This window comes from Salvelinus sp. IW2-2015, linkage group LG36, assembly GCF_002910315.2.
Source record: "Salvelinus sp. IW2-2015 linkage group LG36, ASM291031v2, whole genome shotgun sequence".
In the NCBI taxonomy this organism is placed as follows: domain Eukaryota; kingdom Metazoa; phylum Chordata; class Actinopteri; order Salmoniformes; family Salmonidae; genus Salvelinus; species Salvelinus sp. IW2-2015.
The window spans coordinates 18,336,510-18,349,076 of NC_036875.1; the positions used below are offsets into that span (position 1 = coordinate 18,336,510).

The following is a 12,567-nucleotide window of genomic DNA, read 5'->3' on the forward strand; positions in this document are numbered from 1 at the left end:
AGTACAGGTGCATCAAAGCTGGGACCGAGAGACTGATAAACAGCTTCTATCTCAAGGCCATCAGACTGTTAAACATCAATCACTAACTCAGAGAGGCTGCTGCCTACATGGAGACCCAATCACTGGCCACTTTAATAAATGGATCACTAGTCACTTTAAACAATTCCACTTTAAATAATGCCACTTTAATAATGTTTACATATATTACATTACTCATATCATATGTATATACTGTATTTTATACCATGTATTGCACATTGACGATGCCGCTCGGTCATCGCTCATCCATATACTTATATGTACATATTCTCATTCACCCCTTTAGATTTGTGTGTATTAGGTAGCTGTTGGAGAATTGTTAGATATTACTGCATTGTTGGAACTAGAAGCACAAGCATTTCGCTACACTCACATTAACATCAACTAAACATTTGTATGTGACCAATAAAATTTGATTTGATTGTATACACACTAAGAAAGTGCTGAATTTAACACTGTGTTAAAATTCTGATCTTAAATATGCTGTGCATACTCAGTCCTCTGTGCTGCATTGTACGCTCACCTCCTAGTGACTGTCTTGTTACACAATAACATTTTCATGTAGGTCTACTACACACAGTTCACACTGACAATGTGCAAGGCATTCCATACACAGAGGAAGAGCGGAATGGTTTCAATCGTCCCACACCACAGGAGCAATACATACAATGTATCATATACTTTCAAAAACATGAGGTGCACTTGATTTAACTTGCCCATCACAATGGTACCAATAGAACCAATAGGACAGCGACCACCCTGCACGCCGGTGAAGCTAAATCAAGTGGACCTCAAGCATTTGCCAGTGTTTGACCCAGATCTGAACCAAAACATCACACAGGTGAGTAGGAAACAACACAAATATACAGGGGTCAAACGCAAGCCTCTCAAACTACCACCACACTCAATAGTTCATCACAAAATGGGGCTTGGAATGTCATTGTATCCTAGGGTATATTGTGTTAATGTTCTGTGAAATAAGCCAATACAGGAACGATTGCATTGAGAGGTTAATGGTCTGAGCGTGAGATGATTTACAGCCCGGCTGTGACTGAGTGAAAAGCCAGAGGAAGAGGAGCAAGATTGTGTTATGAGTCCAAAATAAAAACAATACTTTATTTTTATTCAACCGTTATTTAACTAGGCAAGTCAGTTAAGAACAAATTCTTATTTTACAGTGACGGCCTACCCCGGCCAACCCCTAACCCAGACGACGCTGGGCCAATTGTGCGCCGCCCTATGGGACTCCCAATCACAGCCGGTTGTGATACAGCCCGGGATCGAACCAGGGTCTGTAGTGACGCCTCTAGCACTGAGATGCAGTGCCTTAGACCGGGAGCCCAATGTCTGGCGAATGACCAAACATTWTCTCAAGCTATAGGTTCAACAAGAGAGCCTTGGAGAAGATATCCAACACAAGCCTCCGCCCTGGGGACTGGGTTGGCAAAATGTGACTAGAATGCATGCCTAGTGAAAATGCTCTCAGGTAAAGATGGTGGAGGGGCAAGGTGCACACCGGAAGTCTCATGCGAATATATTTTTTTAAATACCACACAGACGAGACAGAAAGCACAGAGGAAGACAGAGATACAAAAGAAGGAGAGAAAGAGAGGAAGAAACTACAGGGATACAGGGAAAGAAGGAGAGAGTTTAGGAGGGAGGGAGAGAGCGACAGCGAGAGAAAGATAGAAGGGAGGAAAAGAGAGGAGAGGAGACGCACCCTGCTGCTCATCCAGAGTCATGGATCCCAGCTGTTTGTTAACCACAGATGAGGGAGAATCTGGAACACAAATAAGACTCACTAAACAACGGGCATAGATGTCGGAGGTCACACCAGAGGTCATATGGTCACGCTCAGGTCAAAGTTCAAACGCTGCTTAAAGTGGACCAAGGCCAAGCAGGAAGAAGAGTTAACAAACACGGCTACATGAACAGACAGTGTTGTTTGTTGCAACGCTGGGAAGTGCTAGGAAGGACAAGTTGATATTGATATGGGAATAGAACAGCAGCAATTGCCCTAGACACAGCTTGTAGAGTGTAGAGGTTGGATGGGGAGCATCGAGTGCCACACGTGCAGAGCTGAAAAATATATCACACGCGCGATTCAAGTTTTGATCTCAATGGAAGATTTACACAGTAGTTTAACTTATTCACGCATCTCAAGTTACTCTCACGGTCTGATGGACCTCACAGTAATACTAACATCCACTCACTCCATGCCTGTTAAGCGGATACCAGTGCCAAACCACACTGACCAAAACCCATGTCATGCCCAAACACCCGTCACCTTACGTGAACAGTAGTCAGTCATCTCAAAAAGGGCATCATGCAGAGATTCATCATTGGTAAACCTTTTACTCCACCTCAAATTAGATTCATAGACTTCACCAAAAAAGGTGTTACCGGTACATATTGATTGATTCCCACCCCAATGTCACATGGTCTGATGCCAGTGCATTCCACTGCAATTCAAGCTACGTACGTACACATTACAGCGTTGCGTTAGGCAAATCGTAGAGGATTGAGAATGAACATTGTTATTTCACCTTAATATGAAAATACCAACTGGTGTGCACAAAGTAGCTTCATCAGTGTCTACAGTAAACCCAGACATTTCACAGCACCGACAAGGCCTTGCGCCATTACTGAAGCACAAATGTTCAGGTCCAAATATGGACATATTTAGTTTAAGTACAAAGAAAACTAAATCATTGTTGCCACTTACATTATATACTGTATGTATTCTCATATTTCAACACTATAAGAATTCTACATCCATAACACAAGCCAAGGCCCTTTGAGTGTCTGGATGGGGTTAAGTGAGTTGGAAAGTGATGTGTACCAGACGGAGTGAAGAAGCTTAGTACAACATGACATTAATAGACCATGGGGTGTATGCATCAATCGTTACATCAGCTCCTAGAAGATCTGAGACAAAGGCTGTAGAGAGATCAGATCTTAATCTTAACCATCCATAGTCGTAGTCAATGTTCCCTCGCCATTTTTCGGCACTGATGTCAAGTCTGCTGAGCACAAACTTAAACGTCGTGAAAATTCTGTGCAACTTCTGGCGCGTTTACTGTGAACACTGAGGCTGTACCCGCTTTGAGTTACAGTTATAACAGTGGCCAAGTAGGCTACTGTGGCTATTTGATCATAATGWATGCCTATCTGAGTGGCCTACCATCAAACACAATGGAGAATACGCACCCCATAACATTTTTACATTGAAATAGCTGTTCTATTATTCAGCCTACAGTAGCAGCCAATGTGTGGTGTTCAATATAGGCCTACATTCCATGAGACTTTTGGAAATAATATGCAGGGCTTGACATTAACCTGTTTACTCACTTGTCCTTCAGACAATGAAAATGCGTTGTTTGATGCAAGAAACCACTTTACAAAATAGAATTAGCTTAAAAAACGAGCTTATTCAAGCCTGTCTCAAAATACAACACTGCCCCCTTAAGACAGAAAAAAATGCTCTTTACCAGACTTGCTTTTCAAAAGATGTCCAGAAATGCACACATTTTGTAGGAAGCAACCACTGCACCATTGCTGACTAGAAATTAGCTATATCTGGGCTAATAACCCACTAGCAAAGAATATGAACAAATGTGCACACGTGGCTACATGCAGCTCTAGCTTTGATCTCAAAACAAGCGCATCTACTATCGACCACTCATGCTGTAAACACAGTCCGGTTCAAAGTGAATGGCACAGATCCATATATGGCAATGGTCTATTTGCATATAGGGATACTGCAGCTCTGATTGGTTATACCGCACTGGCAATATACACCTGCAATAACATCTGCTGAACACGTGTATGTGACCAATAAAATATGATTTGTTAAAGGGAAAAACTAGAAAGTTGAGTGAAGTTCAATCTCGTGCTTCTCTGCGCGAGCTGATATTTCTTCTGCATGGCAGTCCCTGGGGAGCTGCGTGCCAACCACTTCATATTGCTTTTGATGCCAAGGGGGTGAAGAAGCAGTGTTCCACAGCCAGAGGGTGCCAAATGCCACACCGTACAGGGGAGKTACAGGCGGGACTACCCAAGCAGCAAAGGGGGGGATTGTGCATGTTTGGTGGGAAGGGGTTTGGGTGAGGTGTATATGAGAATTAGGAAAGGGAATTTGGGTAGAGGGGGTGGTGAGTTAGGGAGAAGAGAGAAAGGGTGTATGGGTGTGGGGATTGGAGTAGGATGAAGACGACCCCTAGACAGATATAAGGTCAGATTCAGTAGGGTAAGATGATCCTGGATCTGTACGGGCAACGTTCGACCGAAAGTATGGGGATATTAAGTGGAAAGCAGGAAGGAGAGGGGTTGGGGTGGCAAGTAACCTGTAGGGGGGGGCGTCTCGGTGGCAGCGCCAACAGSAGCAGCCCCCCTTGATTGGATCTCAGTGGCTGCGGTGGAGGAAGGGGTTTGGCTCTGTCCTGGGGGGTCGGCCAACAGGAGCAACCGCTGCAAACGCCTACACACTAGATTTACCGGCAGCCGGTTAGGGCCGTACTCTGACAGAGAGGTAGAGAGACGAGAGGGATAGAGTGAATGGAGGCAGAAGACAAGAGAAGGAGGAGAGGTAAACAAAGGGAAATAAAAGGAAATAATATGGTTGAAAAAGGAGAGGGTAAGGCTGCTGCTTGAGTGGCACGGCTCCCACACACCAATAGACGGTACACACACACACACACACTCACTCACACACGTGTTTTGGTCTGCTTGTGGGAGTCTACTATGAGTCACCGGTTAGCTCCCCTCAAATAAAATATGATGACTCGCCCCTCTTATGGGAGTAGTCAGTGTGTGTGTTCTTTCCACGCAATTCTTACCAGACAGTGCAATCTCTGTGGTGGGTGTGGGTGTCACAGCCATGTCTGCCTGACTCCTCTGTTCTGAGTCTAGGGAGGAGGTGAGGGAGGAGGGGAGCACCGAGCCCTCCATGGACGAGCAGGTTGACGCGCGAGGTGCTGTAACTGTTGACGATGACTCTGAGGTGGACTTGGGGAGGGGTACAGGTACAGAGGCGACAGCTGGGGCCTCTGTTTCCATGGAGCCCTCTAGGGATCTGGCTTGTTGTGGAGGGGGTATTGTAGGGAGCGTTGGGATGGTGGGTGTTGTAAGAGCCCCCTCTATACGGGGAAGAGTGCCTGGAGGAGACAAATGGAGCAGATGMTTTTTTTGTCCTACATTTTCTGAGGTTTTTTTCTGAAGCATGTCTTTTCAGTGTTACTTCAAGGAGAATTTCCATCTTCAGACAGTTCTATTATATTGTATTCTATTTCATTATTTTGTATTGAATTATTTCCCACTTTAAAAAAAAACATGGGTGCAAACTAAGCTCCAGAAATAGTGTCCCAAACGAACAACTAAGGTCTGATCCTAGATCTGTGGCAACGTGCCAACACTAAGTACCATTTAAGCTGGCCGCCAACCACTACCGTCCCAGTGTCTCACCTCTTGGGCGTGTCTGAGAGCGCGTGGTCCCCCGGCTGCTCTGGGCCTCGCTGGCCTCCTCGAACCAGCGGGACAACATGTCTGACATCCTCTGCATCAGCGATACGTTCTGGCTCTGTTCTCCTGGGGGGAGTGGGGGGGTCAAAGGTCAGAGATCGAGTTGGCATGGGACGTGACTGGTCGGCATTTCTCAGCACAACATTTCCTTGAAAATCCACAAAGTTATTGTTGTTGTTGCCCCCTTTACCATCGGTCCAGAGAATCCTCGTATCAGGGTATAGCTTGTACTATAATTCATAAGTCCCTCAATAGCCAACAGCGGAGTACCAATCCACTGCATCATCCAGACATTGACTAATTGGGGAAAAAAGTTTGCTTCTCCTTCATCTACAATACCCTAAGATCTATAAAAGTCTGTGATAGCGAGAGGCAGCTTTATCACAGTCCCGGCTGGGCCCGTAATAAGTTGTGAGTCAGTGAAAGCTAAAGCTAACGAGATCCCCATAGACAGAGATAGGCCCTGTTAGCCTCATTAGCAATGAGAGGTAGAGGCTCTGGGTGAGAGATTAGAGCTCAGGCTCTCAGAGGAGATGGAGGAGACGTAGAGAGTAATCAGGCTGTGTGTGTGTGTGTGTCAGGGAGAGAGAGAGAGAGTAGAATGTGTGTGTCTGTGTTCAGTCATACCAATTAAGAATAACAGAGAGACTGAGGAGGCAATAGAGAAGAGAGAGAGGGAGACTATGTGTTTGTTGTGAGAGTGATTGTGCACTCTTACCGTCCCGCTCTCTCTCGCTCTCAGGGCGAGCACGGGGTCCAGTGTCAGACCAGTCACCTCGTAGACGAAGACGCTTCACTGGGGGTTGCCGCAGCTGTGGACACACACACAAAACATTAAGCATAGTTAAAAATAGCCATGGCACAGTCCCAGTCACTCCCCCACACAGGAAAACAGGCCTAGAGCCAGGGACCTGGTCACCCAACACTGGTGCCTTAACTCCTCCCCTGGGGACAGATAGAGAGAGGGACAGCCAACTTCAGTAGAGAGAGATGAAGGGAGAGCGAGAACGTGGGAGAGACAGAGAATCACAACTGTGTGGAGAGTTAAATAAATAGAGCGAGAGGGAGGGGGTGAGAGAAGGTAAAGAGCTGAGGGGAGCTGAGGAGAGGAGAAAAAGACAGACGAGATAGTGAGAGGGCTGAAGGTGTGACAAAGAGTTGCACAAGTAGGGTTGCAGGAGTAAGATTATGGGTGGAGGAGGAAGAGAGCATTAGAGAGAGGTAAAAAGATTCATTGGCAGGCCCTACAGTCCCCGTTCTGGTCTATTTCGGTGGGGTGAGTGGTGGAACATTGCCTGCATCGGTAGCTGTATTTAGAAAGGCATGCGGGAGCAGAGCCGGGTGACAGTTGCGACAGCTGAGGAGACTGGCACCGTGATCTAGCACATCCAGAAAAACTGGTTCCCCCCAAGCTCTTACTCTTAACTTGGCCCACGTCCTTACAGAGGCTGTGTTTGTTTGTGGGAGTGTGTGTGTGTGTGCACCACTGAGTTTATGAGCAGAATCTTTTCTTGTCTTCCTTCCCCTGGAATCTAGTGTGTGCTCCTTCGCTCATCTCCTTTTAATTTTATTCTCCCTCTTAATCCTCCTGTTCCCTCTCTTTCTTCCTTCCCCTCTTCCTCGCTCTTTATGTCCTTCCTCAGGCCTGTCAGGGTTGTTTGTTCCTCTCACTGCACCAGCTGCCACCGCACAACACATTAACAGAAGATGCCCTGAGAGCACTTCAGTCACTCAACACGAAGCCAGCTATGTCTGTTTACAATCAACATCCACTTGGTTTGAGAGTGGAGGGGGAGCTGACATTCAGGGTTGAGTAGGTTACTTTCTAAATGTAATCCATTACAGTTACTAGTTACCTGTCGAAAATTCTAATTAGTAACGTAACTTTTGGATTACCCAAACTCAGTAACGTAATCTGATTATATTACATTACTTTTAGATTACTTTCCCCTTAACAGGCATTAGAAGACAAAAATGTATGCTACCAACTGAACGACATCTATTGCAGGATAAATCAATGTTAAAGTTTACATAGCTGGCCATATATGGATGTTACATTTTACTTTATGGGTTGGTTATGTAGGCTTCTTCTAACCCATCACGTTCTACTACATAGAATAATATGACTAAATTATATCTTTACATTAAAAACCAAGGTCTATCAGAATTCTAGTCATTCCAATAAATGTTATACCCCTTGATCTTCAAGAATAGGATTTGGAAATATAGAAGTATAGATTAGCTAAATTGTTTAACCTGAGCATGACCCCAAAACTAAGGARTTATTAGCCAGCCCTACTCTGTTGTTTATGATTTTGTTGTCATGGAGGACTGATTGGGCTRATTGAWTCGAGTTGAAAAATAAATGTTGTGCTCATGGAATGGCATGCTTTGAGCACTACTGAAAAGTGCTATTTACATGTGAAAATGAATGCATATGCTGCATTTGCTATAGGCCTATTGTTTACCTTTCTGTTGGTGATAATATGCAGCTGTTTAAAGAGCAAATCCACAGATGAACCAATAACAAAACGGTCACCTGTTTTGGTAAAAAGCTGAGGGATGGGCCTGGAGAAATGTAACCAACTCAGATAAATAGACAGAGCTATGGATGCAAGGACTGACCATCCATGATATAGAAATTATTGTTTGAACCATGTTATGAGGCTATACAGTGTTTGTTTACATTTACAATGTTTACAAACATTTGGGAAATACAAGCTTATTTTTTGGGTTCTCATGGAGTGTGACAGTTGTACTAAGCTCATAAGTTATATTCTTCAAGAATCAATGGATATATATAAATCCAAAAAATGGATGTAGCAACTACAGATTTCCACTTTAAGTCTATCAAAAGTGTGCAAGGTTGAGCATATGTATACCGTTTTAGATTGAGCAATAAAAACCTCACTTTTATTCCATAGGCTGGGATCTGCACTTTGCAGCTGTTGTAAGAGCGCATTTTTCACTGGCTGTCCACTGGTTTCAAAAACAATGATTGATAGGCAGCTTAAACGTCTTCAATTCAACCATTATTGGCTTCAAATACACATTTAGATTTGTGAACATCCATCCACAACAACCACAATCCGTAAGGCGCAAATAGCTAAATGAGAGAGCAACAGTGTGATTCACATCAATGCGCTATGTAGATATCAATAATAAGTGATATCCGTATCGCCGTAGACTACACCACTGCTGTCATCCTTACCTCCAAGTGTTTATTTAAGTTGGATCATCTTTGAATGCTGACAGCAGTTGAACCACTGGAAGGCATAGGTTGGACTGGAGCCTACAAAGCCTATTCCTGCTCTTTTCCCACAATCCATCAAACACATTTGGTGTGTCATCATAGTGGTGTCTGACTTGTGGTCAGACTCGCTCAGGTGGAACAAACTTAAACTTGCGCCTTTTTGTAATGCTGATTTGAATGTCGTGCCAAAGTTTTTTCCCCCGCAAACATCCTTTCTGAATTTAAAGTAATCCTCAAAGTAATCCTCTAGTTTTTCAAAAGTATCTCTAATCTCATTACAATATTTTTGCTGGTAACGTAACGGCTTACATAAAAACGGATTACATTACTCCCCAACCGTGCTTACATTAGAAGCCTATGTCTTGTCTGGCCATGTGTGTGTTTATGCTCCCAGCAAAGTCCAATATGGACAATAAACAACATGGTACCGTGATAAAGTCCCCCACTGACTCATGTAATTGCTCTTTAATGTTTTTAACACACAGAAGGAGAGTGTATGTAAAAATATTAAAGTACGTATACACACTTTCACAGAGGGGCAAACACAGTGTGTGTGTATCCTAGCCTGGCTGTGCATAGAGAAGTATACACCTTTCATATTTAACAAACTAAAACGGTGGCGTCTCTTCCCTTCTCTCCTCACCTCCTCCCTCCTCTCCTCCTCCCCTCCTCCCTCCTCTCCTCCCTCCTCTCCTCACCTCCTCCCTCCTCTCCTCGGATGGGCCCTTCAGCTCTCGGGCCTGGTCATTTTTGGGGTCAAACAGGTAGATGTAGTCTGAAGAGTAGCTGACCAGCACCTCCTGTCCGTCCCCGCTGTAGCAGAGCGAAGTCACACGACACGACTTGTTGGACAGGTGTGCCGGAACGAAGCGCACACACATGCCCGTCGTTCCACGGCCCATGTAGTTACCTGAGGGAGGGGGGCAGAGAATTTAGTGAGACAGTCAGAGGCAAGTAGAGGGAAATAACATGGGGCAGAGTTAAACTAAACGAAGTCAGTAGTAGCGTAACTCCAAATGTTTCTATTATTTAACCTTTATTTTAACAGGAAAGACATATTGAGGTCTCTTTTACAAATGTGCCCTCTATATACACATTAGACCCTAACTATATATATCTATCTATACACATTAAAATACAAAATCACAGTCATGGGAACCACAAATGAAATATCACAAATCACCCAGAAAACAGTCACCAAACAATAATTTAATTTGCCCGAACATCAAGATGAAATGTATTTTGAATTTTGTTCCAGCAATACGGTGCATTAAAACTAAAAGCAGATTTACCTAGCTCGGTGGAGACCGTAGGAACCRCAAGAGTTAACCAATCCTATGAACGGATTAGGCAACTCCGGTATCTATACTTCAACAGCAAAGTTATATAAGACGGAGAGACGGACGTTTATGAAGTAGGGGCATGTAAACAATTAGGGAGTAATGTAGAGATCTACGGGTCTTTAGTGAAGTCCAGCCTATCTTTTGATACAGGATGCAGTGATGAGTATCAAAACGAAGGGCACTGTGGTAGACGGCATCCAAAGGTTTAAGAGTAGTAGCAGCTGCACTTTGATAAATAATATCACCATAATCAAGAACAGACCAAAAGGTTCACTGAATAATCTGCATCGTACTGCTTAGAGAAAGGCACAATCTGTTTCTGTAGAAGAAGCCAACATTAAATCTGAACTTCTTAACCAGCTCATCTATGTTTTTTAAACGTCAAATCCATGTCAATCCTAATGCCTAAGTATTTATATGCAGGAACACCTTCGATTGGAGAGTTTGAAAACAACATGCATTTCACTCGTTCGATGACGTTGGCTCCAATGGTTAAGGTTAGATCCTAGATCCTGTCTGTGTTCCACAATGATAGAGCATTCAGAGGATGCCAGACCGACACAGCCCAGCCATCTAGACTAGAGTGCACTTAATGGAACAGACATTCATCTTTCTCTAGCCCACAGGGCGATGGCAGCACTGAGACAGACACAGACAGACAAGACAGCCTCTAGTGCATTGCCCTCATCTGTCAACCCAAAGACCTGGCTGCCACAGTGTACTGCTGCACTCTGGAATAAGGGCAAAGTGAAAAGCTGTAGCAGGTGCTGGAGTATGGGTGATTGCACTGTCCCAACAGCAGAGTGGATAGGAGTATAGATATATCCATAGATACACCGATAGAATAATACAATATGACAGGGGAGTGTTGACTAACTGATCTTCCAGTCCATGAAATATCTATTGATAAAAATTCAGACAGACAGATGTACAACAAAGACAGACAGACATACGCAGAGCGAGAGAGATACAGATAGAACTAAATGAGAGGACAGAGTTGTTTGTTACCCGTAGCCCTGGTGCCCAGCATGCGTCTGTCGTAGATGCGTACTGAGCTGTCGGAGCAGCCCACCGCCAGGTAATAGGGCACTAGCGGACAGATGGAGATGGACGTCGCCGCCCGCCGACAGTTTATCAAGATGTCCTGGTGAGAGGAAGAGAACGTAAACAACAACAGACTAGTTGGCTAAAATCAGCCAAACCGGCAAGATAAAAAGGTGTGATATAATATACAAATAAGAAGATAAAATAAGAAGGATATGCTGACAAATACAAGAGGCCAAATAATAGACCAATAAAGACAAACAAAAAGGAATGAGAGATAAATGCTGATTGTTGGTGTTCAAAATCAATACACATTTAATTTTTTTCCCTTCCTTACATCTTTGCAGTCCTCTTTAGTGCAGCTGGTCTTCATGCGCAAGTCAAACCAGCGCACGGTGCCATCCTCCCCACACGACAGGAACGTGTACGGGTCGTTGGGTACCGTCATAATCTAACAGCAGAACAGGAGGAGAGAGCGCAACAAGAGGAAGGGAGAGAGAGAGAGAAAGGTGGGAGGATGTGAAAAAATAAACAATATTTGCATAGCTCCCTCAACCTATTTTCAATTAGCCACACAAAAAAAATCATCCTAGTTCCAACTTCCTGGTACAAAACAAGTTGAGAAACCCTTGTGTACAGTACCTCATAGGCTGTGCCGTAGTGGCAGGTGAACTGGCACTGCCTGTTGATGTCGGGGCTCTTCTCTGTGTGGGTGTAGTAGATGATACCATCCCCAGAGCACGAGATGATCTGCTGGTCACTGGTCTGGGGCATGAACTTAGCACTGAAGATGTTTGCCCGGTGACCCGACCGTATGGTTGCCTTAACCTGGGGAGAGTTTCAGAGAGGAGAGTGTGTAGCAAGTTGCAGTGGTGTGTGTGGTTGGCTCTGTTGTATACGTAGGAAATGAAGGATATATGAAATCGGTGTTAAACATTTTTAAGTTAAATTGACTCTACTGGGAGTTATCTTAACACTCAAGAGAGTTAATACACTCCCTGGAGTTGATAACTGGAGTTCATTGGGACGGAGAACTTTTAACTCCATTAAGAGTAACCAGAGACTGAGTTAAATCTATGGAGTTATTCACAGATGTGGGAGAGGCCTCTGTCATATTTCCCAGCATGCTCTGTTGCGGGTAGATTTTTATTAATTGTTTGTTTCAAAATCGGTGTTTTCGCATGTACATAGATTTAAAAAAAATCTTATGCTACACAAAGATAAGAAAAATACATTTTTCAAAACTATTCCAATCTGTAATTGGTTGGATTTATAGCAACCGTTTGTGAGATAGTGAGTATACGTAGCCTTGATGTACACTACCTGACCAAAAGTATGTGGACAACTACTCGTCGAACATCTCATTCC

The 12,567-nt window shown here is 44.1% G+C and overlaps 1 protein-coding gene across 7 annotated transcripts in view; it reads right to left on the minus strand.

The window, feature by feature from the left end:
- The window catches only part of LOC111959630 (DDB1- and CUL4-associated factor 6), a 79,731-nt gene that overhangs the window by 25,632 nt on the left and 41,532 nt on the right, over positions 1 to 12,567 (minus strand). For 4 of the 7 annotated variants that reach the window (XM_023981341.2, XM_023981342.2, XM_023981340.2 and 1 more), the window contains exons 4-12: positions 11,842 to 12,027; positions 11,537 to 11,650; positions 11,164 to 11,299; positions 9,511 to 9,722; positions 6,278 to 6,371; positions 5,503 to 5,625; positions 4,878 to 5,195; positions 4,386 to 4,559; positions 1,760 to 1,819 (exon numbers count right to left, since the gene is read on the minus strand). In XM_023981341.2, the coding sequence (XP_023837109.1) occupies positions 1,760 to 1,819; positions 4,386 to 4,559; positions 4,878 to 5,195; positions 5,503 to 5,625; positions 6,278 to 6,371; positions 9,511 to 9,722; positions 11,164 to 11,299; positions 11,537 to 11,650; positions 11,842 to 12,027 (1,417 nt within the window). The remainder of the gene's footprint in view (positions 1 to 1,759; positions 1,820 to 4,385; positions 4,560 to 4,877; positions 5,196 to 5,502; positions 5,626 to 6,277; positions 6,372 to 9,510; positions 9,723 to 11,163; positions 11,300 to 11,536; positions 11,651 to 11,841; positions 12,028 to 12,567) is intronic. The other 3 variants (XM_023981344.3, XM_070437551.1, XM_023981345.3) reach the window with 3 other exon arrangements.